Raw genomic sequence first — 27,110 nt, 5'->3', positions numbered from 1 at the left:
CATTTTTTTAAATATTTTAATAACATTTTTATATATTTAGATTCCAAATACTTAAATTAAATTTCAATTCTAATTCCATGGGCCATTCTCTGTTTACCAAATTTTCTTCAAAATTTGCAAAAACTTTAAGATATAGGAAGTTTATTTTGAACCTAGTTAAAAGAAAGAAGGTAAGAAAAATGGAACAATTTCTATCAAAAATTAATGGTCGTCACTCACCCGTGAATAACAGTTACTTCATCAGCTTTACATACGCATCTGGAGAGGTGTGGTATATAAAATTTAAACGTCATATGCAAGATATAGATTCCACGATGAAGTTGCAACGAGGGAGACAATTAGAAATGCATTTACGATGAGCTCACAGGCAAAGATAATTTCCGTCGAGAAAATTAAAGCGCCCCTGTATAAATAATCGCTTTGTGCGACCGCTGAGTAAACTCGCAATAACAATTGGTCGAATAATCTTGATATTTGCTACGCGCAAATTTTATATACTCGGTAATTTTATTTGACTTTTATCAAGCATAAAATCTTCTTCCTTTGGATTAATTTTCTTTCAAATTTAATATAAGAAGTTCTCGAATAATTCGACTTTTGTTTTTTAAAATTTTCATTTTTACGTTATTATTAATGATAAAAATTGATTATTTGTATATTTTGCTTTGATATGAATTTTGTTGGACGTTAAATTTTATATTTTAAATTAAATTGAGCGAATTTGGTTTTTTTTTTGGAATTCTATGAAAATTGTTATGCATCGATCTATGGGCTTAATTAATAATATTTGATTATATAGTTTTTATTTTGTGCGAATATTATTTCTTTTTGTAATTTTTTTGAAAGAAAAAAAATGAAAATATATAATAAATTTTTCTAAAAATTCGAAAGCAGACTAAAAGTTTTTAAGTTTCAAATAAGTTTAAAAAGATCGTATCAACATTTTGTTTTCTCTTTCCTATGTGTTTAAATATTTAATTGAAAATGTTTTGCATTTAGGATTTTTTTATAACTTCTGCAAGCTAAACTAACCAGACCGTGAATGTGCAATTGCTATTCGCCATTCGAACAGTGTGCAGTATTAGCCTTTCAAATCGAATAATACCTTCAAGGAGATTCCATTGAATGTTTCATAACGTGTTGTTCAATATCGAATTGCAAACGTATTCACATTGTCTTATGCTACTATTTCTATCATTATTCTATCTATATTATTGTTTTGCTATCATAAACATTCCATTCTATTTTCTCAATTAGACAAACACGATCAAATTATGAATTATTGAATACTATGAAGTAATTTTAATTTTGTTATTCTTTTTTTTCTTTTCTTTTAATTTTTATCATACAAAGTTTTCTTTCTTAATCATCTCTTTTCAGATATTGCCATTTATATTTTAAAACATTTTTTATAAACAGTTTGTAAAAAAATTTAAAAAAACATTGCTCAGTTAAAGAACCTGCATTAGTTACTGAAACATCATCGCAATGAATCTTATTAATAAACCTGTATTTTCACTATTTACTTATTCAATATCGCCATCATTAGTTAAATAGATATTTGACTTTCAAATAATTTCACTAAAAGGCTCATTTTAAAGACCTATTTCATTTAATTAATTCTACTAATTTTTAGTCTACACATATTTTTTAAAACATATACTTGTATTAATTTTCAAACTACCAAGAAATTTGTTATATGTATACTCATAATACTGGCCAGTTGGATAGGATTTTATTCGATTTGAAGGGATCAAATACTAATAATTTTCCTTCTTCTTTATTACTAATTATTACTAATAATTTATAAAATAAAAATAATATATTATTACTAATAATTTATAAAAGTAGAAGGTCTGCTCTAGCCAAATCATCTATCTCATCTGCTCAATGCTGGCTAAGGTTCCTGGCTATGATTATGTGATTTATTTTTTTGGGGGGGATACAAAAGATAAACAACGTACTTTGATTTTCTTTTAAATAAAGATAATTTAAAATTTGTTTGATCAACATCAATAAAAAGTATTCTTACGAATCAGTCAGAAGTTTTAGTAGGCTTTCATTTCTCTTGCATTTACATCTTCCATAGGTGTGATACTGTTCGTTTTCAACATATACTATGATAATCTATCATCTAAACTCAATATATAATATAATCCAATATACAATATACAATACAATCGTAGATACAATATTTCTTAAATTATCACTAATAGATTATTTATCTGGAGGATTTGCCAAAAAAATTTTCTTCTCTTGCTTATCAAAACTCTCTAATAAACGAATAAATCACGCGTCACGTAACGCCAGAATCCTCCCATCGACGCAATTGCAAACAGCAAACAAAATATTTGGCTAGACGATCGAGAAAAAGAGGGGTTCAAGCATCCCGATCCCCCTTCTCGTATCGAAAACTTTAGTCAGTGAATTCGAGGCCATAATGCCTTCTGCAACTGGGTCTAGCTTTATTAAAACGTGGCGCACATCTCGGGACATCGCGTTGCCTAACAATGGATCCTCGATCGATCGACTCGAGGATCGTCGATGAAATTGTGATCCCATAGTCAGTCAATTGTCATGTTGAACTACTTTATCGTGTACACGGAATGGAGTAATCGAGTGTAAATTGTACGAGGATTTTTGAAAAAATTGTTTCTCTAATTTTGATTTTCGAGATGTGAATTTTTTTTTTAATGATTCAGTGACTATTTTATAGAATTTTTATAGTTGTTTTTAAAGAATTTTAAAGAATAGTTGTTTTTGTTTATAAACTATTGTTTATCAGGTTTGAAAATTCACTTTGATTGGTATTATATGGTACGATAATCTTTGTATTTATAGTATTCATAGATTTGTTGTTTTTTTAATTTAGACATCCGAATTGAACAATATTTCAAACTTTGAATCGATGATTCAGTAAGGTTCAGATATAATTTTGGAAAAATTATTAGTTTTGTTTATAATTTTAATTTTTTAAAAACTGTGAATTTTAAATTATTATGGGATTTTCAAAAAATTTGTGATTTAGAATCTAGTTTTTAAAATTTCAATAATGATTCAAATTTCGATTGAATAGGCTTTATATCGAATTTTCAAAGATTTGTTATCTTAATTTATAATTTTAATTTCAATACATCTCAATAGAACAAAATCTTTCTCAAATTTCAATCAGAGATAAATCGAGTGAATTTTTATGAATTGTTTTACTTTCGATCTGGGAATTCGGTGGCAAGTTTTCTTTAACTTTTAAATAAATGTTTTCCTCTACAACTTCTACATATTCATATTTGTTTTTTAAATCATTCATCGTAATAAAATTCCCTTATATAAAATCACGTTTATAATTCTACCAAAAACTCAACAACATTTCTATCAATTTCGATCAACAATAGATTTATACCAGATATTTTAATCATTAACCGATTTATCGATCCTGAATTCCAATTTCGCATCTCGAAATCCAAACGATTGCGACGTTAATTATTCCCAAGTGAAAATTAGCAGACAATGATAAAAGTCAAATAGCAGAGAAAGAAACGGGCGACCTCGGACTCGTCAATCTCTCTGAGAAGCGTCAAGAGCCGATGTTGAAACGGGATCTCGATCAGAATCGAGCCAGCGATCGACATCATCCGACGATTTCTTTGGTCCACGTCCAAACCGATCGATCATTCAGACACGTTTCTTCACACTCCTCTTCTTAACATTTACCGAGTTCTTCTCTCGACTCTGCATTCATCGTTATCTCTCCCTCTTTCCCTCTCTTTCAAACAAGCAAATCGTAAATTTGCACACGCGACACACGTTTTTATCATGTTACGTTACTCAAGGTTGATCGAGGAAGCGAAAGAAACGGGAATCGGGCGGAGTTTGTGAAATTGTGAATTGTTCGAGTGATTTTTTCGGATGTAGGAATCTTTGGAATTGAATTGATCTGGTTGGTGAGGCTGATGTGATAAGATAAAGCGAAGAATGTCGGGAGCAGAAAGCGTGTTTTCAAAGTGTGATTTCAAAGCTTGGCCTTCAGTGTCGCATGATTCAGTGTCAAGATCGAACGAGCCTTTGTGATTTCGTTTATTTGGTAAAAAATAAATTTTCTTCTGTTTCTCGTGCTCGTGAATAATTGGGGCCTTGATCAATTTAGGTGTTGGAATAACGATCGGTGCGTGCGGGCTACAATATTTGTGCGTATAAGATATGTTTCTTATATTTTGATTGGTCAATAATTGGCAAAATAATTTTTCTTGGCTCAATTTTATTATTACTTCGATTACTTTGTTATTACGTATGTTTGGTTGGAAAGAATAAACAAGAAGTTGATAATATATTCCGTTTAAAATTTGAATGAACGAGGAGAGAAATATTATCTTGAAAAATATCATAAATTGCGTATCTGTGACGATAACTGGTTTATGATTTTGTTCTGAGGAATTGTAGTGGCTGTGCATGTTTCAAAATACAGATTACAGAATCTTATAGCCATTGATTACAAAGATGTACAAGGAAATACTGGATTATTTTTTTATTTGTTTATTATTTAGACTTAAATTAATTTCTTTTATCTTATTCTTATTCTATTGATTCTACGTTATTATTCTTTCTATCGTTGAAATGATTTTTAGATCTTTGAAAAAAAGATAGAGAATTTTCAAAATATATGATTATATTTCTAATCTATAAATAATTTTCTTAAAATATTTATATTATCGTGTTAATTTATTATTATTATTATTAGCTCGTTACTACTTAATACTTTTCATACTTTTTAATCTATATTGTCTATATTATTAATTTTTTTTGAAACGATCTAGCATACTCATCTAACATATCACACGCAATTTTAATAAAGAATTTACTAACTGCTTAATTTTTAATTTTTTTTTTCTCCTTTTTAAATTATATATTTTGAATAATTATATTAAAAAAATCTATAGCAATCTTCTAAAAATCTATTAAGCTCTATATCTACTAATTTTTCTTCTTATCATAGAGAGAGGAAAGCCATCATAGAGGAACTGAGAAACATCTTAGAGAAACTGAACACACCTTAGAGAAACTGATGATCACAATTTTCAACAACTGATAAAAAACTTAATGACATTAATTTTGGAAAGAATTTTAAAATCAAGAAAAAACTTGTGTATCCAATATGTTCAGTGTAATCAGTGTCGGACAGTGTTAAACAATTTTTCAAGTGCTCGATCCATGCAAGAATCTTTCCAATGATCATGCACTCTTCAAGATACATGTATGCAAAACATTCATCTTGTACATATCTCAATGGTAAGCCTCGTTTAAAAAATTTACAAATTTAATTTTCAATGACAACGTAAAACATCACACGAATATTCATTATCTCTTGCCTTAATCATTCTCCATTCCCTCTCTCTCTCTCTCTCTACTTCCTGCAATATCGAGTTTATGCATCGTTCCACAACATTGCAGACAGCCTTTCAACCTCTTTACATATCTTATAACAAGCCGAAATTCTCGTTGTCGAATCAATTATGCGTGCTCACAATCACATTTCCCATCGTCACAAATCGTTATCTCGATGCATCGCGTCGCATTTGCAAAATAATCTCGTGGCATTTTTCATAAATATTATTCCTTTGGATAATTTAATTTGAATAATTATTTATTTTTTTGTTTGTTTTAAAAAAAAATTGAGAAAGTTCAACGACGATAATAGATATATATATATATATAACAGGAATTATTTTTCATCTCTCTCATTCATCTTTTATTTTTTTTAGAATCCAGTTGATGAAGTTTGGACGATATGTTCAAGGGGAAAGGATTGCGTATCGAAGTGAGAAGCTGCTTCGAGAATGGGTTGCAAGAGTAGTGTTTTGGAATACGTAGAGGATACAGGGGAGAAAAAGAGAAAAGAATCGGATATGATGGAGCAAGGATTTCTATTTGGTAATCTCTCTTCTTTAACTTTATGGAATTTTAATTTGTACAGTTTCATATTGTAAAGTTTTGTGTTTATCTTTCTTAAGTACTTAAATAGGCCACTTATTTTTTTGAGCATGTTTAATATTTTCTTATGAATAATATATATATATAATATATATATATAATAATATAATAAATATTTTCTATTTTAACTTATCGATACTTTAAATTTTTAAGCAAAATTTCTTTGTTTTTTTTTTTTTTTGCTCTTATTTATATCTATTCAATAAATTCGTTGTTTTCTTATAAATGACTTTCTATCTTTAGTTTTTGAATACATTATACTATTTCTAATTCTTATTATTTATACTATTTCTAATTTATTTAATATGATAATTATAATCTAAATGCGCAGGGATCAAAGTTGCAATTTTATTTTTCTATTTTTTGAATATAATCTACTTCTTGCATCTGTCACTCCTCTCTCAAAAACTCGAAATTCGAAATATTTCTTTCTCTCTCAGTCTTACAAAAACGCAAATCGATCACACTAATACTCCATTTTTATACTTTTCTCGATAATAATCAATTCCAGTAAATTGTTAGTACGATTAACCTACGTGATACCAGATCGAACCACTTAACAATGATCTCACAATAATCTCGATGAGATTACATAGGCCAAGTTCGACTGGAAAATGGAATTAACTTATATAGTGATAAGGAATAAAAAAGGGAAAAAATTGATACTAAAATTGATATTTTATCCTACTTTTCACCCCTGGGCCCTCTTGCACAATAATTTATCAACTAATAATATTAGTAAAAGTTAGAGTTAAATAAAGAGTTAAATAAATTCTCTTCTACAATGTCATTATAATTATAATCGAAGAAGAACAATCAGAATTGTAATTATCAATATTTATTTATAACATTCATTTTTATAATTTTGTTATTGTTAATTATTAATTATTTTAAACGTTTCGTTTTTCTGTAAAAAAATAGACAGGATTAAAAAAAATTTTAAGGAGGAAATTTAAAGAGAAAGTTAGAAGACAAGATGTTCTATAAAAAAAAGAAAAAGAAAAAGATTTAATTTCCATATTCTCATTCTACCACTATTATTATGCATTCAATACGAAGTTAAAAGAAAGAAGGGGAAAAAATTAGGCAACTTGTGATTCTAAAATTTCACTAATAACATTAGTTTTATTAACAGTATCGTACGAGAGGGCCCCGACAGTTGTGAAATCGAGAACTAATGTATTAAAGAACAGGCAAAAATCTCTGTATATCTATAACTAATTTCTTATTATTAATTGAATACTCTATTTTATTCCATATAATCAATATTTTTATCTCGTAATCTAATATTCTGTTAACAATTATTCTAATCGAATTTTCTATTTTATCCTATGTTAATTCATATGTTTATCTCACATTCATGCGTCATCTGATCTTAAATCTTCAAAATACTTCAAGAAAAAAAAAGAAAGAAAGAAAGATAAAAAGAAATTATAATCCTACTTATATTTATTCGAATTCATTATTGATATCAAGATAATCAATCCGACGATTGCGAGACGTTAAATGAACTCGATTCGATTTTAAGGCACGAACGATCGAAAATATTAACAATCAATCGAGAAAAGTTGCGTTTTGCGAAAGAATGACTCGAAAGAGGAACATGAGTGATTCGCCTTGACCTAGTCTTATAGCCACGCTATTCAGCATTTGAGACATGAATTAATTAGAGCTTTAAGGTTTGTTTCGGTTTACGGTTTCTATTGAATTTCGATAAAATTTAATTTCGTATATCATTTGCAACCAGAAATCTTTCTTACGTCGATGATGAAGTCGATCGTCGAACTCGAACCCAATTAGATCACGTTTCAATCAGAATTGTAATTGTCAAAAGAAAGATAAATTAATGATGCACAGGAAATTGATTTGATCGAAGTATAGAGAAATGTGTAAATAGAAACAAATTTTCGTCTTTTTAATTTTTTAAGAAAGGGATTTTTTCACAAAATGGACGAACAAAAATTGAATTGATTTAAATTATAGATTTAAAAAAATTATAGAAAAAAATTATATTATAGATTAAAAATGCATATTTGTATGTAAAAGTTTTTATCTTTTGATTTAATTTTTTGTGGGATATTTCATAATATAATTTTGCTATCTAATTTGAATTGATGTATACATATGCATGTTCAAAAAAGAACTGTTTGTTAGGATAGAAATTCTTGTTTTTTGATTTTATTAATTTTTTAGAAAATCTTTTATAACTTAATTTTACTGAGATGAATTAATAATAACTGAATGGTAGAGGAGCACAAAATAGATAGAAACAAGAAATAAAATTGATTTGGTTATTAAATTCGTAGAATATTCTTGGCGATTCTAAAGATCAAAGTTATAATCGACAATTTGTGAAAGGAGCGTTTTTAGAGAGAGATATTTATATTCTGATTTATTTTCACTATTTTTTATAGAAGCTTTTTTAATTAAGGTAGATTTGATATGTCGATCGACTGGATTGTAATTTTTTCTAAGGAGAAGTAAAATGAATGGATTTCATTCGAGCGAACATTTTTAATTTCGAATTCAGCACTTGACAAGGGAACACTATTTTAATAAATTTGAAAATTTTTTATAAAATTTGTATTATATTGTATAAATTGAATTTTGACATTCTTTGAATATTGTGCTATCTTACTTTTTGTATGATGTAATATTGAAAACGAAATGTAATAACTTTTTTGCATTATTATATTTTATATTATTTAAATTGGTTAATTCGTACTATCATCTAATAAAATTTTTTCATTCAGATTTATGTATACTAAAATTCTGCTTTTTATTCTTTTTAACAAGATTTGTTAATAAGTTTCAATTAAGTTACAAATCTACACAGTCCACTGATAATGATATTTTAATGCTTTTTAAATATAAATGGTATAACTATAGATGGTAAAACTCATTGACAAAATTCCTAATAATATTTGAATTCATTTCTATTGATTGGAATTTTACTCTTCAGAAGTTTACTCTTCTTATCAATATTCAAATTTCAATTAATCTTTAATCTTCAATTAATCTTTAATCTTCAATATATTCATGTCTCCCGTTAAAATTTCTTTTTTAATGTAACTCACAAGCAGAATAAGTTGTTTAATTGTTTTTTTTTTTTGTAAGCAAGAAGCTCGATGGCACAGAGGTATAATGTCGAAACGCTATATTGATTCTTTGATAAAGAGTCACACATATTTGGATACGTGGTTACGAATGCAAATCAGACACAGATAATGCCGAATGGCAATTCCATACAGAGTTTCTTTTTGCGAGCGTGCAAGCAAAATTAACTACGTATGTTATTCATCATTGTACTCGTATTATTGAAACTCAATTAACAAGAGAAAAAAAAAAAATCAAAGATATCAAAGCTCACTATTAGAAATTTGCGAGATCTTCGTTCTAGCGTTTTTCAAAAAAGAGAAATCAGTCAAATGGTAATATCAAGTGTAAGGCATCATATTTAAAGACACATTACATTTAACACCATGGCCAGTTATATATACATATTAAATGCGAATAGATTCGAATATGGAAAAATATTGTACACGATACGTAAATTGCTCGAAACTGATAACATAATCTTACGGGAGATATTTACTTTTACTTTTTTGATCTGAAAGTTAATCCGTACAAATAAGTTATTAAAACTTCATACAGCATTTTTATCTTTTTATATAGATAGATACCTTTTTATCCAAAGTGCAGTTTAATACGTTCGTAACCAAAGCAGAATTCAGATAGAATTAATCGCAATGCCTTTGTTCATTTTAGAAAGCAATGAGATGATATTTTGTTCGGATAATAGCTATTGCAACTTTAAACTCGTATGCTAGATTCAGTCTCGACTATGTTTGAATATATTCTTTTCAATTATTCGTGAAATCGAAATATCTCTTTGCATGTCATTTTGGTTTGCAATATAGTTTCATCGAGTATTCTGAAATTCTATTCAATTTGTGCAAAATTCAAAATATATCCTGTTCAAAGAAAAATTTCTAATGTTTTTTTTCTTTTCTTCTTCTTCAAGCTAATTTTTAATAATTATAAAATCCTTCGGTAATTTTTCTCAAATCATAGTAGACTTTCTTCTAGAGATTGTACAAATTCATCAAAAGAATAAACATCATCTTCATTTCTATACATACCAAAACCAGCGAACACATCTTCGAAATCACATTTACTCAAACTTAGTATGCTTCCATTTAATTATTCTACAAGCGCTAAAAAAAAAAACTACACGCTTTAACGTACAATTATCAGAAGAAAACTAATCTCAATGATAATTTCATTTCGATCCATTTAGTAATCTAAATTCTTCAGCCAATCGACATTCAAATTTGAGAAAATGAAACAACAGGCACATGTATATACATATATATGTATATATATATATCAAGCAAATATTTTAAACAGCCAAAGGAAAATATTATTAGCACCAATGTATAATTCTTTGCCTCGCATCAAACTGATACTTTCAAAGCTGTCTATGGAGTGACAAAAAAATTTTCATTACGAATATATCAGCCATAACTCGAAGCACTTTTGCTTTGCGAGGCGTCTCTAATTGCAAGAAAATTTTATTTTTCTTTTAAAATTTTTTTTCATTTTATTCGTGTTCCCTTGAACGTGCTCCCGTTTAACGAACATGATCATTGTATCACGAGTTTCTCCAACGATCCTATCTCGTTCCTGAGGCCACTCACTCACGCGTAGAATTTTAACCTGGACAATTTGGTTTTGTCGACCAGTCGTTGTCTCTGAGTCGCTTACAACACATCGCAATTCAAATTAACTGTCTATTGATCTATCAATTTTTATTTTCTGGACTTTTATAATCGTGTAAAACATTTGAAACGGAATAAAATTCTTATTGTCGATCTTTAAGAATATTTTTCTATTTCATTTTTTTTTTTTTTCCGAGTGCATCGTGAGTAATAGATAAGTAGATAGATCAAGTAGAAATGGAAGATATTGGAGATCAAAAGGAAAATTTAGTGGAGTGTATTGATTTTTAAATTTTTCAGACTTGTTTTTCTTTTTTCTTTTTTTTTTTTTATTTTTGGATTAAATTCTTTTTAGACTTATCTAGTTGAATATGATTCAACCGACAAACAGCTGATACGAATCTCTATCAATATGATGTAAGATTGAGATTGCAATGTAATCAAAGCTTATATTCTTTTGAAAAAAAATTCATATTTTCGATAGAATAATTTTGCACTAATATTGTTATTCGTGTATTAGATTGGTTTTTTTAAAATATGTATCGATCTTTGATTTGTAATTTCCAATTATTGATTTAAACTTTTGTATACATTTTAATAAATCGTATCGCGATACAACATTTTATGATCTCATCTGCTTATAAATTCACATGGCATCTCCTTCGAACAATTATTATTTTCCAAATGAGGGACAAAATATTTTGGACACAATATTTGACAATGGTATGTAATCGTGTTAATATTTCAATTTCTCTTGAAAAAAAAATTCTGTAACGATTTTATGATCCTTTTATAATTAATAAAATTTAATAAGATATAGTTGAAATATTGTCATAAAATTTTGAAGACAAACCAAGAAGTCACAATATTTATTCTTCTGATTTGAGAAAAAAAAATTGTTTTCTCCATCTTTTTTATTTTTCGCAAATATTTTTTAATAATGCGCGTTTCATTTTTCTTTAAAAATCAACAAGAGAAGAGAAAATTGGAGATCGATTTAAGGATTAATAAAATTTGTATCGTTGCTCGAAAAATTTACAATTCTCTATAAAATATTTCTTGGCTTTGATTTAAACTATTTAACGCTTGTTTCGTACTACTATTAACTCTCAGGTTATCCAATTAAGGCGTCCTACTTTCGATCAATTATCTTTAAATTCTGATCCATTCGAATCGAACGGATAAACATTGAATGATCCTGCCGTAAAAGGTGAAAGATAAGGATCGACCTCGTTCACACATCCTCTTTCGATTTCTTTTTATAAAGTTTTTTTCGTTCGAGTTCTTTCTTAATTATCCATTTCAATTAAACATTATCAAAAAAAAAAAAAAAAAATTATCGTCGAAAACTTTTAATTCAATTATCAATAACACGTTTAAAAGCATTACACGAAGAGTTAATTGAGAGATTAAAAATGTTTTTTTTTTTACAGATGACTTATTTAAGAAATTGGTCCAATGAATTCAATCAATTCGATATCAAAGATCAAAAGATGAATAATTAATTTGTTTTTCAATTTATTATTTTTCCAATTGTCAGCCTCAATTGTCAGTTCATTTATTGACTCAGAACCGATTTAGTGGCGATTCATTCAATTAATCCGATTGTTAAACGATTTCCGCTATTGCAAAGATATCGATTAATTGCTGCAATCGATTCAAGAAAGTCTCGTTTTATTGCAATAGAACGACACATTATATAAATAGTATTGCATAAATACTGTTCGATATTAATTTTTTTATCTTTGAAATTTTTTTTTTCTTTTTAAATAACGTATCATCGTCTAATTGTGTGTATTTATTTTTTCCAGAAAAGACAGAGTACGATATTTTGAGGAGAAAATCGTCGTTCGAGGATGTTGACGATGAAAATAATGCAGATTATTCAACTTTGGTAAGTAAATTTCTGTTTTATATCTATATCGAGAGAATATGGATAATCTTTTCATTTAAAAAAAAAAAAAAAAAAAGAGGTCGTTAAATATATTTTCCTAACTATGTTTGCAACCTCGTTAATGTTAAGAATAACAAAGTTCTTGATGCGAAAGCAAACTATAATTATTGGATGGACTATCGGTAATCGGTACAACGTTGTAAAACGACAAATGACATTTAAAAGTACCTCGCCGTATCGCGATATATTGATTTCTCGTGATTTCAATCAAAGATAAAAATTGACAAACAATGTACCACTTTTGAATTTTTCATAAGAACAATATAAGAGGCAATTGAATAGATGTAATTCATCGCTACTTCTTGTTACATGTTATGAATTTTCAAAATGCATATAACCAATGAAATTAAATTTAATCCAAATTCAATACAAATCTTGATTAAACGATTAATTAATATTAAATTCAGATGTTGCTTGCTATTCTATTGTTTAAATTATATGTATTTTATTTTTATATATTTAATTTATTTCGTTAATTTATTTTTTTCTTTTATAATCAATCAATTTATGTTCATTTCTTTAACGACTTCTTTTTATTTATTCGTTTTGATACTATTTTAAGCTACTTTAAATGTATCTTAACGATGTCTCTGATCGATTGCTATTCTTGGACTCTAAACCTTCCATCAGTGTCCTCCTTCTCTTTTTCTGCTCGCTTTTATTAATATATCACTCTAAATCATTTAATTACTTCGGATAAATATATTCTGACCTCTATTTTTTTGTAACGTTACGATCTTTTTTTGTTCTCCGATTTATCTAATCTAATTAAAAAAAAAAAAAAACTATTAATCAATTCAATTATTGAACGATAACATTTTATAATCAAATTCAATACTTTTTAATTCCTATTTTTATACTATTTCAATTCTTCCAAAATTTTTCTTCCATTATTAATCAACATCAATCTTATCTTAGTGCTCCATATTCCCATATTTCTCCAATATTCTCCAAAAAGTTTTAGCTTTATCGATCTCGAAGAGCAGGAAATAGGAAGGGAAAACTAGTTCAAAGGTCTGTTCGATGAAACAAAAAGAGGGGGAGGGAAAGAAGCGAAATTGAAGGAATCGATTCGAGGACGTCAGTCTTTTTCTTTCTCACGAGCTGATTCGTTCGATCACCGATAATTAACCCTTTCCAAGTAATTGTGGTGAAGTAATTGCATACTATTTTTTTCCCCCTCTTTGAAGCTCGAACACGTGGCTTGTTCGCAGTGTGTCGAATGATCTCATCAAACTTGCATCAAATGTTTTCATGGAATTTTCAAAAGGGGCTTGACTAAAGTATCATCACGACACTGCTATCTAAACCTGTCCTAAATATTTGAACAGGCTACCGATTCTCCACTCGTGACAAATTATTAAACGCCATTCTGTTTCACTCTCTCTCTCTCTCTCTCTTTCCCTTTCTCTCTCGCCTTCTTCTCATCCTTCTCTTATGCCAGGTTCGAACTTCTCTTGTTTGATCAAACAGATCGACCGATAGACAGGGTATAAGCTGTTGTCTATAGACGGTCTATAGACATGAATAGCGCAGCCGGAAAAGCCTGGAACGAGCGAATCTAAGAGTAGGAGGAAGAACTCGTATCTTGCACAATTTGTGGAAAAATTTGGAGAAGTTCGTACTTCTCGCTTGTTTCCTGGTAAAATTAATATTATATTTTTCGTGAAATTTTGCGCGAATATTTTTATTAAAATTATTCTGTAAAAATGGAAATTAGCTTTTTAGCGTTTTATATCATACCTTTTATTTTCTTTTGCCGTAAATCGATATCCGATTCGTCAGGATTTAAACGTAATGATTGAACAGTTGAAGTGACCGCTTTTTAAAAATAGATTTCTGCAAAGTTTTATCCCGTGATATATAGTTCAGTTTATCGTGCGAATTAATGAAAGGTTCGATTCACCGAGGGAAAGTTTCTCGTTTAATATTTCTCTTGTCTGAGAAGTTTGTTATTTACATTCTATCGAATCGAAATCTGTTTTTTTTTTTTTTATCACGAACCAACGAAGGGTAATCTTTCAATAGAGACTTTTTTTCTTGTACTTTGGGAGCATACACTATTCATCATGGAAATTCAATTCAACGAGGGGAGAGTGTTCGTTGTATCTGTCTACTTCTTTCTTCAAAATTTTTCGAATCGATCGATAATATTTCGATAAATTTAAAAATGGCATTTTTTTTTCCCTTGCATTTCTTTCTCTAAAATGACATAAAATTTTTATAGATCAATAATGTTATCGTGAAAAATTACAATGATATCATTGAAGTATTTTTCAATAATTCGATAAACAGAAAAAAAAAAAAACGATATCGCTTATTTATAATTAATCGCCTTGTAACGAGTAAGTTATTATCTAATTCTATTGATAATCTGACGGAGATGATCTCTTGTTGAAAGAAATTTCTTATCGTCGACAAGTTTTGCTTCTAATAGATAGTAAAGAGGAATAATCTTCCAACTATGATAATATAGATTCAGTATCGCGATGAACGTTTTTCCGTAAACTTATCAATCTCGTTAAATTGCATCATTTCTTTCATCGTTTCAAGTTCAATCCAAATTAATGAACAATGAAGAACGAATCGAGGAGGAACGATGGAACACAATTTTTAATCACTTTTTCTTTGAAAAATATCTAACGAATCGATTCATGCGTACTATTAATTATGTTTGATCATCGTTCACCGAGTACACGTATTGATCGAATCGATCTATTAGTGCCTCGTCCATCATCGTTTGTGTCAATTAATTTTAATTTTCTGTTATCTTCGTAATAATAATAATAATAATAATAATAATAATAATAATGGATAACCAAGAGGAGGAAGCGATTAAGAGGAGATCGACGCAGAAACCGATCTATATATCGATCGAAGAGAAGGAGGAATCTATATCGTGGTACAGTTGGATCTCCAACATATTGTGTAAACCGTTTCGAAGGAAATGGAAGACTAACAGGATACACGTAAACGAGATACCTCCGTCGCTTGTGTCGGTGACACAGGTACCAGAAAAATTGTGTGAAACGTAATTGAAAGTTTCTTTCGTCTTAGTACGATCCGCTATCATTTCAAATCGATAAAAATCCATTTATATATAGAATATATATAGAATCGATCGCAATATCGATATTGTGAAATTTATTATTCATTTGTAAATTTGTTTATCCATTCGTAAATTTCGATATTTATATTACAACATATCTTTGTTTTTTCGTTAAAAAAATAATAACTTTTTTCTTTTTTTTTTTACTCGTCCTGGAAAAAAATTTTAAATGATAAAAAAACGTTTTATCGATTTAATTAATCTCTCCCATCTCTCGTGAAGATAAATGAAACGTGAAATTAAAAGAAATATTATTATATGGATGTTGCACTTACTGAGAATTTCGTTTCGCTGCAGTCGATTTATTCAGAATTCGAAAGAAGATCATTGTAGATGAAGTGCTGCTCGCCTCGTATTAGTCTTTGTTTTTATATCGTGTTTTGTATCGTAGAATGAATAAATAAATTGCATTAAACTGATTATAGATTAGTTATAGATTGTTTTTATCGGTTTTATCGTCTTCTTTTTTTTTCGTGACAGTAAATGATACAATCGTACAACAACAATTTTTATTGTGATTACAATAGATGTGTATACAATATTTACAAAGAGAAATATTTGCAATTGATCTTTCCATTTAATTTCAAATTTATGATATTTTTTCTTCCTTCTTTTTTTTTTTTTTTTTTTAATGATGATTACGAAAAAGTTTCCCTCTCCACAAAGTTTCTTCGTGTTTCATCATTGCGCAAGCATATCCCTTTGTTCAAGATACACGTTCACAAGAGATCTTGAAGATGATTCTCGAGATTCATTTCAAGAATCTCTTGATCAAACTGTACCTCTGTACTTGGAACGTTTCATGCGCTCAGAATAAAAGGCACGATAGTGATGTATATCCAACGAATAATTGGATAATCTTGTTTCGAAAAAAAAAAAAATATATAATAATAATAATAAGAAAGAAAAAAAAGAAAGAAAGAAAGAAAGAAACAAAAGTCATGATATTCTTCTAAGCTGAATTTAGAAAATTATCGTCTTAATCGAAAATGTTATCGAGATTGAAATAACGTACTCGTTATTAAAAGAGAAATAAATTCATCTTATTTCGCTGTTACGCCTCAACTTCAGATTCGTTTCTCTCTTTGCCGTGATCCTAACATGTATAGGTTATACAATAATTCCACGCCGTATAAAATCAAGCGACATTTAGTCAAATACGAATGCAAAGCAAATATCAAGATGGGAATATACAAAAAAATTTAAAAGAATCGGCCCGTGCACGTCGGCGGGCTAAAGTTCAGCGAGAATTCGCTGAATTTCACAAGCCATTGTCACGTTTTGAACGTGAGAGCGAGACAGTAGTACGTGCAAAATTGAATTAGCAATATTGTTAAAAAAGGGGGGAAGGGAAGGAAGGAAAAAAAAAATAATGGGAAAGAAAAAAATTTAGATCAAAGAAAATAATATTCACGTTCGAGAAGATTAGATTTTCTCAATATTTGAAAATTTACGTGCCATTTGATTTCAGATAGGATCCCATGATACTGAACCCCATCCGTTAACGAACAGTATTCCTAGTCTCATAAAAGTAAGTTACGTACACGATCTATCAATGCGATTCAACACGAATTATTATATAGAATAAAAATATCTTATCGATTTGCAATTGTATTATATTCAGATATTACTGGTCTTCCCCAAAGATGATCAACAAATGGATATCCTTGCTACTACTTCGAGGCGTTTGGGATGGAGCGTGTCAGTTGCAAAAGACGCGGAAAAAGCACTCGAATTCTTCCAGGCTCGAGGCCACGAGTTAGTGATCATCGATCATCGAGGGCAACGCGCTGCGGAAGCTGACATTATTTGTAGGTATGGAAAATTATTAAAAAAGAAAAAAAAAAAATGTTAATCATATTAATGTTGAAAGTAAAAATGTTAAGAATCGAATATATTCGTTTCAGAGCAATCAGGGCTAGTCCTTTATATTATAATTCCATAATTATAGCTCTTGTAAAAAAATCGTAAGTTTGAATCTAATATCTTTTATACTACTCTTCTTTCTTTTCAATCGATCTTCGAGTTTATTTTATAAATTATATGTTTATGTAAAAGGTATCTCATGCATAGCGAAAGTGAAAAAATCGTAACATTGGATTTAATGGAAATAGGATACACCAAAGTAAGTTTTTTAAAATATCGTTGGAAGATTCCGATGAAATTTGATTTTCATATATATTTATCTTGGGCTTATTTTCAGACTTTAATGGAATGCGCTCACGAAAGAATCTTAATAAACGAATTAGTAGGAATTTATACTAGCGGAATATTACCGAGGACACAACTGGTTGCTGCCAACATGCTGTATATCGCTCTTGACAGATGTCGTGACATGATACATGTGACGAACGATAAATATATTATACAGGTAAATGTTGCTCATTACTATTGCAAGTATTGCGGATAAATAATTAACGTATCTCTTATTTCTTTTTACTTTTACAGTTTGCTAATAAAATTAGTGAAAAATTATTAGGCTACAGGATTAATGAACTTTGGGGCAAAAACATTACAGATTTAATTTTGTATGATAATTTTATTCAAATGGAGCAACATATAATCAAAGGCCGAGAATATGATGGGAATTTAAACTGTATTCGAAGAAACAATCAAATGATAACAATTAATTGCAGGGTGATACCTTTCGCCTATTTCAAGTGAGTCAAATCAAATTTATCTGTTTTTTATATGTATTATATGTTTAAAAAAAAAAGGAAAAAAAATATACTTTTGTCTTTTTTTTACTCGTTGTCTTCCCGTGTTTTCGAACATTTTCTTTCAGAAAACCGACTCATTATATTTTCATATTCGATACAACATATTTGTCAGAAAATATTCAGCCCCTGCTTCAGCCCACTCATCCAAAAACTGTGGTTATAACTCAAAAAAGAATATCTGAAATCGATTTCAAAGGAATTCAAGAAGGTAATATTTCAATTCATTCGTACTAATCGTATTTTATTTTTTCTTTCGATAAACTACTCGAGGCTAGAAATTAGGTTATCTGAAAACTACAAACACTTGCAATTTTTTTATTAACTCGTCACCTTAATAGTGTTTATATTCGATAATACGATAAAGAAAATAGGACATCTGCATCACAGATATAAATTTTTCTTATTATTTTCTATTTTATTTACCATCGAAATGATAAATTAAAATTTCAATTTCATCATATTCTAATAATTATAAAATTAATTTGCAGTTCGCAGACGGCTCAGTAAACGTGATTTACAAACTTTGCAATTAGAAGCACCCATTACAAAAGTGATCGGCCTCCTTACGGCCTCGATTAAAGAAGATACATCGTCCGAGACGAAAGAACAAATCGAGAAGGTATCGCATCAATTATGTCGTCCATTTCTTTTCACCAATTCTATTTCCACATATATATTTCGTTTTTAATATGAATCAATTAATTACAATGCAGGCGATTGATATTCTCAAAACTACCGAACTTTATTCACCAGTTTTTAAAGAACAAGGTGATCCAGCGGCCGAATTCATCGAGGCCTTAATTACAGTAATGTTGAAAAGAAAAATTCTCTCTTTACAATGTTCTAATTACCAATTCATCTATGATTTCGATTTTATTTTTAACGTTATTCGATATAGCCAAAAAAATCATGGGATATTAAGAAACCATCGATAGAATCAATTCGAGAAACTCCTTCGAAAACATTAGCTGCCTCCACGCGTATGCAGATCAAAGGTTACAGGGGTCCTCAAGAAATTGCAGAAATTCTACAGAAGTGTTTGGAATGGGATTTCGATATATTCAAATTAGAAATATTAACGGAAAAAAGGTATTCGATTCTAAAGAAAAATTTATATATAACTTGTTATTTTCTTTCTTTTTCTTGATGAATTAACGATAAATGTTAAACGCATAATTGATCGATCTCTCTCGTTTTAGAGCGCTATTATTTTTGGGAATGACTATCATGAATCTGTTTCGCGTCCCAGCTAGACTTGGTTGTGAGGAAAAAATTGTACAAAATTGGTTAATTGTAATAGAAGCTAATTATGACAGTACGAATCGTTATCATAATTCAACACATGCTGCAGACGTATTGCAAGCTACTGCTATATTCATGCAAACGGAAAGGCTGAAACAGGTTTTGGAACCTTTAGACGAAGTCGCAGCTTTGATTGCAGCTGCTGCTCACGATATTGATCATCCTGGTAGATCGAGGTAAATCCAATTAATTCGACTGACTGATCAATACTAGAATAATTATTCACAATTATCCAGAATTTAGATATTCTATATCATATTTATATTCTTTAGAATTTTTAATATCAAATAATTATTTTAATCGATTTCAGTCAATTTCTATGCAATTCTGATAACAAACTAGCGATCCTCTACAACGATTTGACCGTTCTTGAATCACATCATGCAGCATTAACATTTAAATTATCGCTATCAGACGATAATGTGAATATATTTAAAGTGAGTTTGAAAAGTTTTTATCATAAATCATGAATTAATCTTTATAAATTATGAAAAGAATAAAATAAAATAAAATAATTTATATAAAATTTTATAGAATCTGGAAAGAGATACTTATAAACAGCTTCGCCAAAGTGTAATAGACATGATTCTAGCCACCGAGATGACGAAACATTTTGAACATCTTGCGAAATTTATGAATGCCTTCACCACAAGAATTCCAGAGATATATATCGAAGTAATGATTATTTTTATATTTTTTCCTATATTTATTATTAAATAATTTTCAAATTCACGAAGTTTTTTTTTTTTTTAAATAAATCTATTACAAAATTATCTCTACTCGAATTATCTCCTTATAAACGTTCTCTCTAAAAATCTGAGTACAGGGTACTCAGGATTTAGATGTATCAACTGCGATACTGCCAGAGAATATAATATTGGTGAAGAGAATGATAATCAAGTGTGCGGACGTGTCGAATCCTACTCGACCGTTGAAATATTGCGTCGAATGGGCCAGACGAATTGCAGAAGAGTATTTTAGTCAAGTACGTAACACATACGTTTCTTCTTTTTCTTTTTAGATTTCTTTTTAATTAACAATTATTCTTTCTTTCATCTGGTTACTAGATTACTGTGAGTTTACATATTTAGAAAATTATTCACATATACTTCAGGATGAGATAGAGTTTAAATTATTTTGATGCATTTGATAATTTATTTCAGACTGACGAAGAAAAACAATTGCATCTTCCAGTAATGATGCCAATGTTCGATAGAATAACATGCTCGATACCAAGAGCGCAAATCGGTTTTATCGATTTCATTATCAACGACATGGTCGAGGCATGGGATGGTCAGTAATTCTTATATCTTGAATGTTTATAAACATATGTATTGTTATCATGAACACATAATTTTATTTACAGTATTCATCAATATGCCGGAGATAGTGGGATTTATGAGACAAAATTATGATAAATGGAAAGAATATAACGTAAGTAATGAATTAAATCTTGAATTTTATTTCTATTTTTTTAATTATTCTCTCCATTTTTTACTTCTAAAATTTATTAAATTTAGTTATATTCTGAGAATAAAACACTATTTTTTTTATCAATAATTAAAATAATTAAAAAATATTACCATAATCACCACAAATATTCACTATAAAAGAATTTTCTTTCTGTACAAACGAATTTTACTCACGCATTATAAATTGTCTTGTAGTCTTCTTTCTTCTTTCACTAATCTTCAAAAACTTCTAAATTCAATTATATTTAAAAAAAAAAAGCGGATTATTTTTATATTAACAATTTAAAAAGTTACATAAAGTTGTAACCATGAAATATTTATTATAAAAATTTCTTCTTTGGATGTGATTGAATTTTACTTTAATTTCTTGAAACATTTTATATTCTTCGTATTTTCTTCAATTTATTAAATTTAATAATATTTCTAGAATGAAATTGATTATTTTTTACTAAGAATTACATGAAAAACATTCTAATCACGAATATTTCACACTTCATTTAATAAAATTTAATTTTTACACTCACTTCTTGAATTTTTATCTTGATTCTTGGATTCTTCTTACTTCTTTTGCTAATCTTTGTGAACTATTGAATTCAGATATATTCTAAGAATAATAAATTTTTTTTTTTGAACAGTTAACTTATGTAAGTTAAAAACTATGCAACCACATATTTGTTACAAAAGATTTTTCTTCGTATTTAACTCAATTGTGCACTCATTTCTTGAATTTTATTCTTGGTTCTTGAATTGTTTTATATTTTTTTCTTACTTCATTCACTAATCATCAAAATCTAATAAATTTGATTATGTTGCAAGAATAATAATAAACAAACTTTATATTTTTTATGAATAGTTAGAAGAAAATTAAAAATTTCTCATAATCATAAAGATATTATAAAAAATATTATAATATATTATAAGAATGTCTTTTTTGTTAATAATAGGAGAAAGGCATAACAACTCTACAGGATATCGAAAAGATACAAGAAGCAGTTCCTGAACTTAAAATATATTCTACGACCACATGACCCATGGAAAAAAATCGCCTTTTTCATTTGTCCGTCCCAAAACGCAATAGTTTTGTGCAAGTGATTTGTAAAATATTCATAATATTTAAAAAATAGAGATAAATAAATACGTTGTACAGTTGAAGCTTTTTTTTTTTTTTTTTTAGAAAATACACGTAATTCAACTATCTTCATTTTATTTTATTATATCTACCCAGTTTCATAAAAATCCATCTATTTTTAGATTCGTGACACCACGGAACAAAATGGTTCATCGTTATAAAATTTTGTTTTTTTATTTAACTTTTTTTCTAAATGACGAAAAAACAGGCTACCGTATGTTTCCAATCATAAAACCGGAAGATCTTCAATCGTACTCGAAATTGTATATTTAATTATTTATATTGGATATTTTTAACCGTAAAATCGTCTTTTTTTCATTTCCTGTTCTATTTGATTCTGTGTACTTTTTTCTTAATTCCCAAATTCCGTATGCCTTTGTAGTAGAGTATTGGTTTAGACAAGATGGTGCCCATAATTTATTCTCGACCTCTAACTACGAGTCTGCTCTAAACTATAAAAAGAACGTCACGTTGAATTAAAGACTTTCACGTGGATGAGGTACATTCGTAGAAATATCAATTTGCATTTATCGATTTCAATTTCGATAATTCAAGATAAATTAATATATTCAATAAATTCAAGATAAGTTAAATATTCGATCGAATATTTATTAAAGAAGTTACAATAAAATAAGGAAATAGAGGAAATTTAAAAAATAAAGATAAAATTTAAAACTAACGAGTGTTCCTCATCAACATATTTTAAACAATCGGTACTTTACGATTCTCTCAGTAGTGAGCAGACATCGTGAAAATACATTAAATTCTATTTAATATAGAAGAAATAAAAAACGATATTTTAGGTAACTGATTTGTAACTAAACTAGGATAAAGGCTAAAGTGACGCTACGATCATTTTGATTTAAAAAGAATTTTTTGAAATATGAAATATAAACATCCAATTTAAAATATTACTTTTAACATATAATATTTATATTTATATTATATTTTGAATTAAATAATTAAGTAGCGACACTGTGAGCCCTAAATGTTAATTTTCTGATCTTATATTAACGTTAAGATTGTAGAACAATAGAAATACATCGGTTCAATAACCGCTTACCTAATATATCTCGAGATGCTCTTCTCAAATAGTTCAAAATGTATGAAGAAATTTCAAACTCTAATCAGACCATATTATAGTTGCGTTCAAGCACCGACCCCGTAGGGTGCACTATAAAAACAAATATAAAAAGCCTCGTTTCATTTGTTCCGTAATCCTCTTTTACGATCAAATTTATTACATATCTTGTTTTTAGTAGAAAGTAGAAACCTGGCGTCCGAAGGAATCATTAAAATCATGAAAACAGAAGGACCAGCGAGTAAAACAGTTAAATAGAAACGATTATGGAAGAAAAATAACGTTACCCCCCAAATTTTATAATTTAAATTTTCTATAGTTTTCTATATTTAAAAATGTTTTCATAGAGTAGTTTCATGAAATAATATTAAAATTCGAAAAATCATAAATAAAATATTTATAATAATTCATAAAAATTGTAAAAATTCTCACTTCAATATGTTAAATATTATAATATTGAAAATAATATAAGATATTCCACAATTTGTTTTAATTACATAAATATCAAAGAACTATTCACTTTATTACTCTTGTTTTACTTTATTTATAAAATCTTTTTATTAAATTCAATTACTAAATGTTAGTTAGTATAGTTGATAATTTTAATGTTAATATATTTCATTTCTATTTTTATTGTAAAACAAAAGTAATATTGTGGAGAAAATTTTCAAAAACTCAAACCAAAAATCTACTCTCAAAGAAAAAATCCATTTAAAAAATCCAAATAACCAACTTATAAACTATAATACCCACCGTAAATAGTCCAACTTCACAATCCATTCGTCTGTTTTCATGTCATGTTGTCGTAGATCGCTATAATAGAAGAAATATGATCAGTCGGTGGAATTGAATATTCGCTGCATCCGAACTGAACGAAAATTTCTTTATGAATACGTCGAACCATTCTTTTTTTCTTTCTTCAATAATTCCATTCTTGAAAATTCATGTGTCTTCTTTGATGAAATGAAGAATTTTCAATTTCGTAGATGATATTGCAATAATGGTATTATTGCCCTGAAATGCAAGAATAAAATCATCAATAAAAACAAAAGATAAAAAAAAAGAAAATGTTCATACCAATTTAATATAAAAAATTAACATATGGATTATATATTAAAAATGAATATAATGATTAGTTTTCATATTTATTTAATTCTAATCATGTAATGATTTATAACTATGATTAATTCAAATGTAATAATATACGAATTTTAAGTAAAAATAATTTATAAATGATAATATAATTAAGCATTTCAGAAATAGAAAAATATAGAATGCTTTCTGAAAACAAAAATCAGTAAATATACTGTTTTCTTTACCGGAAATGTACTTTCAGTAAAATAATTGATCGGAAGTAAGCGATTATCAACATTTGCATAAATATTCACAGAAATACTAATAATAATAAAGAAAAAAAATAAGATGATAAGTTTTAATTTAAGTAAACTTGAATTATTATTCTTATAAAATATCAATGAAGAAATAGATTATAATAGATTATATTGTAATAGGAATCGAAACATATTGAAGTTCAATATGAAACTTCTCCAAATAATTTAATAATAATTTTTTTTTTAATTGAAAAATTGACCTAAAAAACATAATATAACACAAAAAAAAAACAATCATGTTAAAATATTTTTGATATGGAACCGAAATATCATACAGCTTTTTTTTGAGGTTAAGTTTAAAAGCAATGGCTACCAGATAAAGGATTCTGTGAGACTAAAGTAAATTAAACATATGTATGTCATTCTTAGAAATATAAAATAACGAATGTAAATCTTATATAAATAATATAAATAAAAAAAAAAATAAAAATATTGAAGACTAAGCTAGTAAGATCATTTTCAAAACAACATGATTAAGTCAAAATTTGAAATATATTATAAAACAAACACTTACAAGAAATGATGATGAATTAATTATAAACATAGTGGAGGAAGAAATTTTCACACTACTGCACACTGAACGCCACTTCTGACTGCTCTGGAAACTGATTTACAAATGCGTTGAGCCACGCCGAACGATCCTCTTATATAGGCATGTGGCGTCGCAGTGCTGAAAGTTCGAGAAATCGCACCGGCACCCGGTATTTAATGCGCATTTTCTTTTGATTTATGATTTTAATACTTTTTCTATTGCTTATATAACAGTAACCGATACAATTATATTCTTCATGTTACAAACTATTGTTCAATGGTACTATCATTGCGATTTATTCCGTTTTTTGAAAAAAATAAGGAAAAGCAAAGTATTGATCGACGAGATTTCTGGCACGTTCTCTTACCCAACCCCACCACGTCCCAATTCATACATTTTCTTTTTGCTATACATATTTATCCAGAAACAATTCAAAATTGAATATGAACAACTTACAAATTATTTCTAAAACATTGTTATTTAAAACATATATATATAAGATGAACATGCTTAGCTAAAGATATTATTTCGATCCTTTTCTTCGATGAATTCTGTGAATTACAGAAACAAATTTCATTCTGACAATAATATAAAAAAGAATTAAAAAATTCATTGCTTTAATATATTTATTAAAATAATGTAATCGAGACACTCGATAAAGCATTGATTATGATTATGTGCATATAATATGATATGTACATATATAAAATTTAAATATCAATTGGGATTCAAAATAATAATTCGAGTTAAAAGAAATTATACAAATATAAAGATCTAAAATCTTATGCAAAATCGTAATTAATATAAACATAAAAAATAAAGGAAAAAATATCTTGAAATGATATTTAAAAAAGTATTTATATTTTTCTCTCTTGTTTTTCAATTAATTAAAATAGCAATCAATATCTGTAATTTTTTATTTATAAATGAAATTTATATAATTAATATATTTTTCTATTGTGTATTTCTATTGGAACCCTAAAACAGAATATAGTATACGATCCTAAGTGGGCCTACAGTTTTGCGACATCTGTTGGTGTCGATACTTAATATCATTGATGGAGCAAGATATAATAGAATCGATGCTCAATATATTAAACTACAAGTGAACTTTTTACAATATTTTTTTTGCTAGAAAGTAGAAAATTGAATCTATTTTAATATAGATAAAAGAATAATTCAAAAATGTAATTATAAAAATGGATTCATATGACGCAATATCATCATGTTTGTGAATACTGTACGATGTTTATATTCTCTGGACAAATGAAACATTTTTATCATTTTGATTGACAATATTTGTAAAAAAGCAAAAGTATACAAAACAACAAATGATTAATTTTGATTTGATTAGATCAGTTTTATATTTACATAAATTTATAATAATAAATTGATATTCCAACATTGAAAATGGAAATTCTAATTTTAGGCATAAATAAAATTACATAATAATTTTATTACATTTATATATTGCATTTATTATATTATATAATACTAACATTATCAATGTAAGGAAACTAATAGCATTTCTTCTTATTATGCAAGGGATATATATTATTACATAATATAGATTTCACATACCTATCGATTTTTCATGTATATATTGTTTAGGCATTATATTTCGGTTAAAAAATATTATAACCAAGATATGTCACATTCCCATAAATTCTGCAGAATCTTTTGTGTATTTTTCGAGCTAACTTTATGGGAACAA

At 27.8% G+C, this 27,110-nt stretch overlaps 1 protein-coding gene and 1 long non-coding RNA gene across 8 annotated transcripts; one reads left to right on the top strand and one right to left on the bottom strand.

The window, feature by feature from the left end:
- The first annotated feature begins 891 nt into the window (after positions 1–891).
- On the top strand, positions 892–22,415 carry LOC122720575 (high affinity cAMP-specific and IBMX-insensitive 3',5'-cyclic phosphodiesterase 8-like). Of its 4 annotated transcripts, XM_043947356.1 has the most exons (21): positions 892–4,184; positions 4,991–5,283; positions 5,757–5,925; positions 12,518–12,600; positions 17,241–17,300; positions 17,394–17,584; positions 17,677–17,736; positions 17,828–17,894; positions 17,973–18,140; positions 18,218–18,429; positions 18,555–18,697; positions 18,978–19,108; positions 19,203–19,295; positions 19,388–19,578; positions 19,689–19,967; positions 20,102–20,228; positions 20,326–20,466; positions 20,618–20,776; positions 20,955–21,084; positions 21,158–21,225; positions 22,208–22,415. In XM_043947356.1, the coding sequence occupies exons 3-21, from the start codon at positions 5,832–5,834 to the stop codon at positions 22,289–22,291; spliced, it is 2,481 nt and encodes an 826-aa protein (XP_043803291.1). In that variant the 5' UTR covers positions 892–4,184; positions 4,991–5,283; positions 5,757–5,831; the 3' UTR covers positions 22,292–22,415. The 4 variants fall into 4 exon arrangements, with proteins under 4 accessions (XP_043803291.1, XP_043803290.1, XP_043803289.1 ...); XM_043947355.1 differs by lacking the exons at positions 892–4,184; positions 4,991–5,283; positions 5,757–5,925; positions 12,518–12,600 and adding an exon at positions 14,856–15,668; XM_043947354.1 differs by lacking the exons at positions 892–4,184; positions 4,991–5,283; positions 5,757–5,925; positions 12,518–12,600; positions 22,208–22,415 and adding an exon at positions 14,856–15,668 and having other exon boundaries at positions 21,158–21,583.
- On the bottom strand, positions 22,408–25,525 carry LOC122720576. Of its 4 annotated transcripts, none has more exons than XR_006347787.1 (4): positions 25,379–25,525; positions 24,227–24,487; positions 23,456–23,665; positions 22,408–22,844 (listed from the first exon to the last, which is right to left on the bottom strand). It is a non-coding gene; the product is annotated as an uncharacterized LOC122720576 (long non-coding RNA). The 4 variants fall into 4 exon arrangements; XR_006347785.1 differs by having other exon boundaries at positions 23,456–23,566; XR_006347786.1 differs by having other exon boundaries at positions 22,408–23,665.
- Positions 25,526–27,110: the final 1,585 nt, after the last annotated feature.

This window comes from Apis laboriosa, unplaced genomic scaffold, assembly GCF_014066325.1.
Source record: "Apis laboriosa isolate Shangri-la unplaced genomic scaffold, ASM1406632v1 scaffold12_cov154, whole genome shotgun sequence".
Lineage (NCBI taxonomy): Eukaryota > Metazoa > Arthropoda > Insecta > Hymenoptera > Apidae > Apis > Apis laboriosa.
Note: the sequence above shows the minus strand (reverse complement) of the source record. Positions and strands in the feature narration are given on the sequence as shown.

Coding starts and splice junctions, on each gene's coding strand:
- LOC122720575 (XM_043947354.1), top strand. CDS start 15,471: ATGGATAACCAAGAGGAGGAAGCGATTAAGAGGAGATCGACGCAGAAA. Junction 19,109..19,202: donor CGAAAGAACAAATCGAGAAG/GTATCGCATCAA, acceptor ATTACAATGCAG/GCGATTGATATTCTCAAAAC. Junction 20,467..20,617: donor TTCCAGAGATATATATCGAA/GTAATGATTATT, acceptor ATCTGAGTACAG/GGTACTCAGGATTTAGATGT.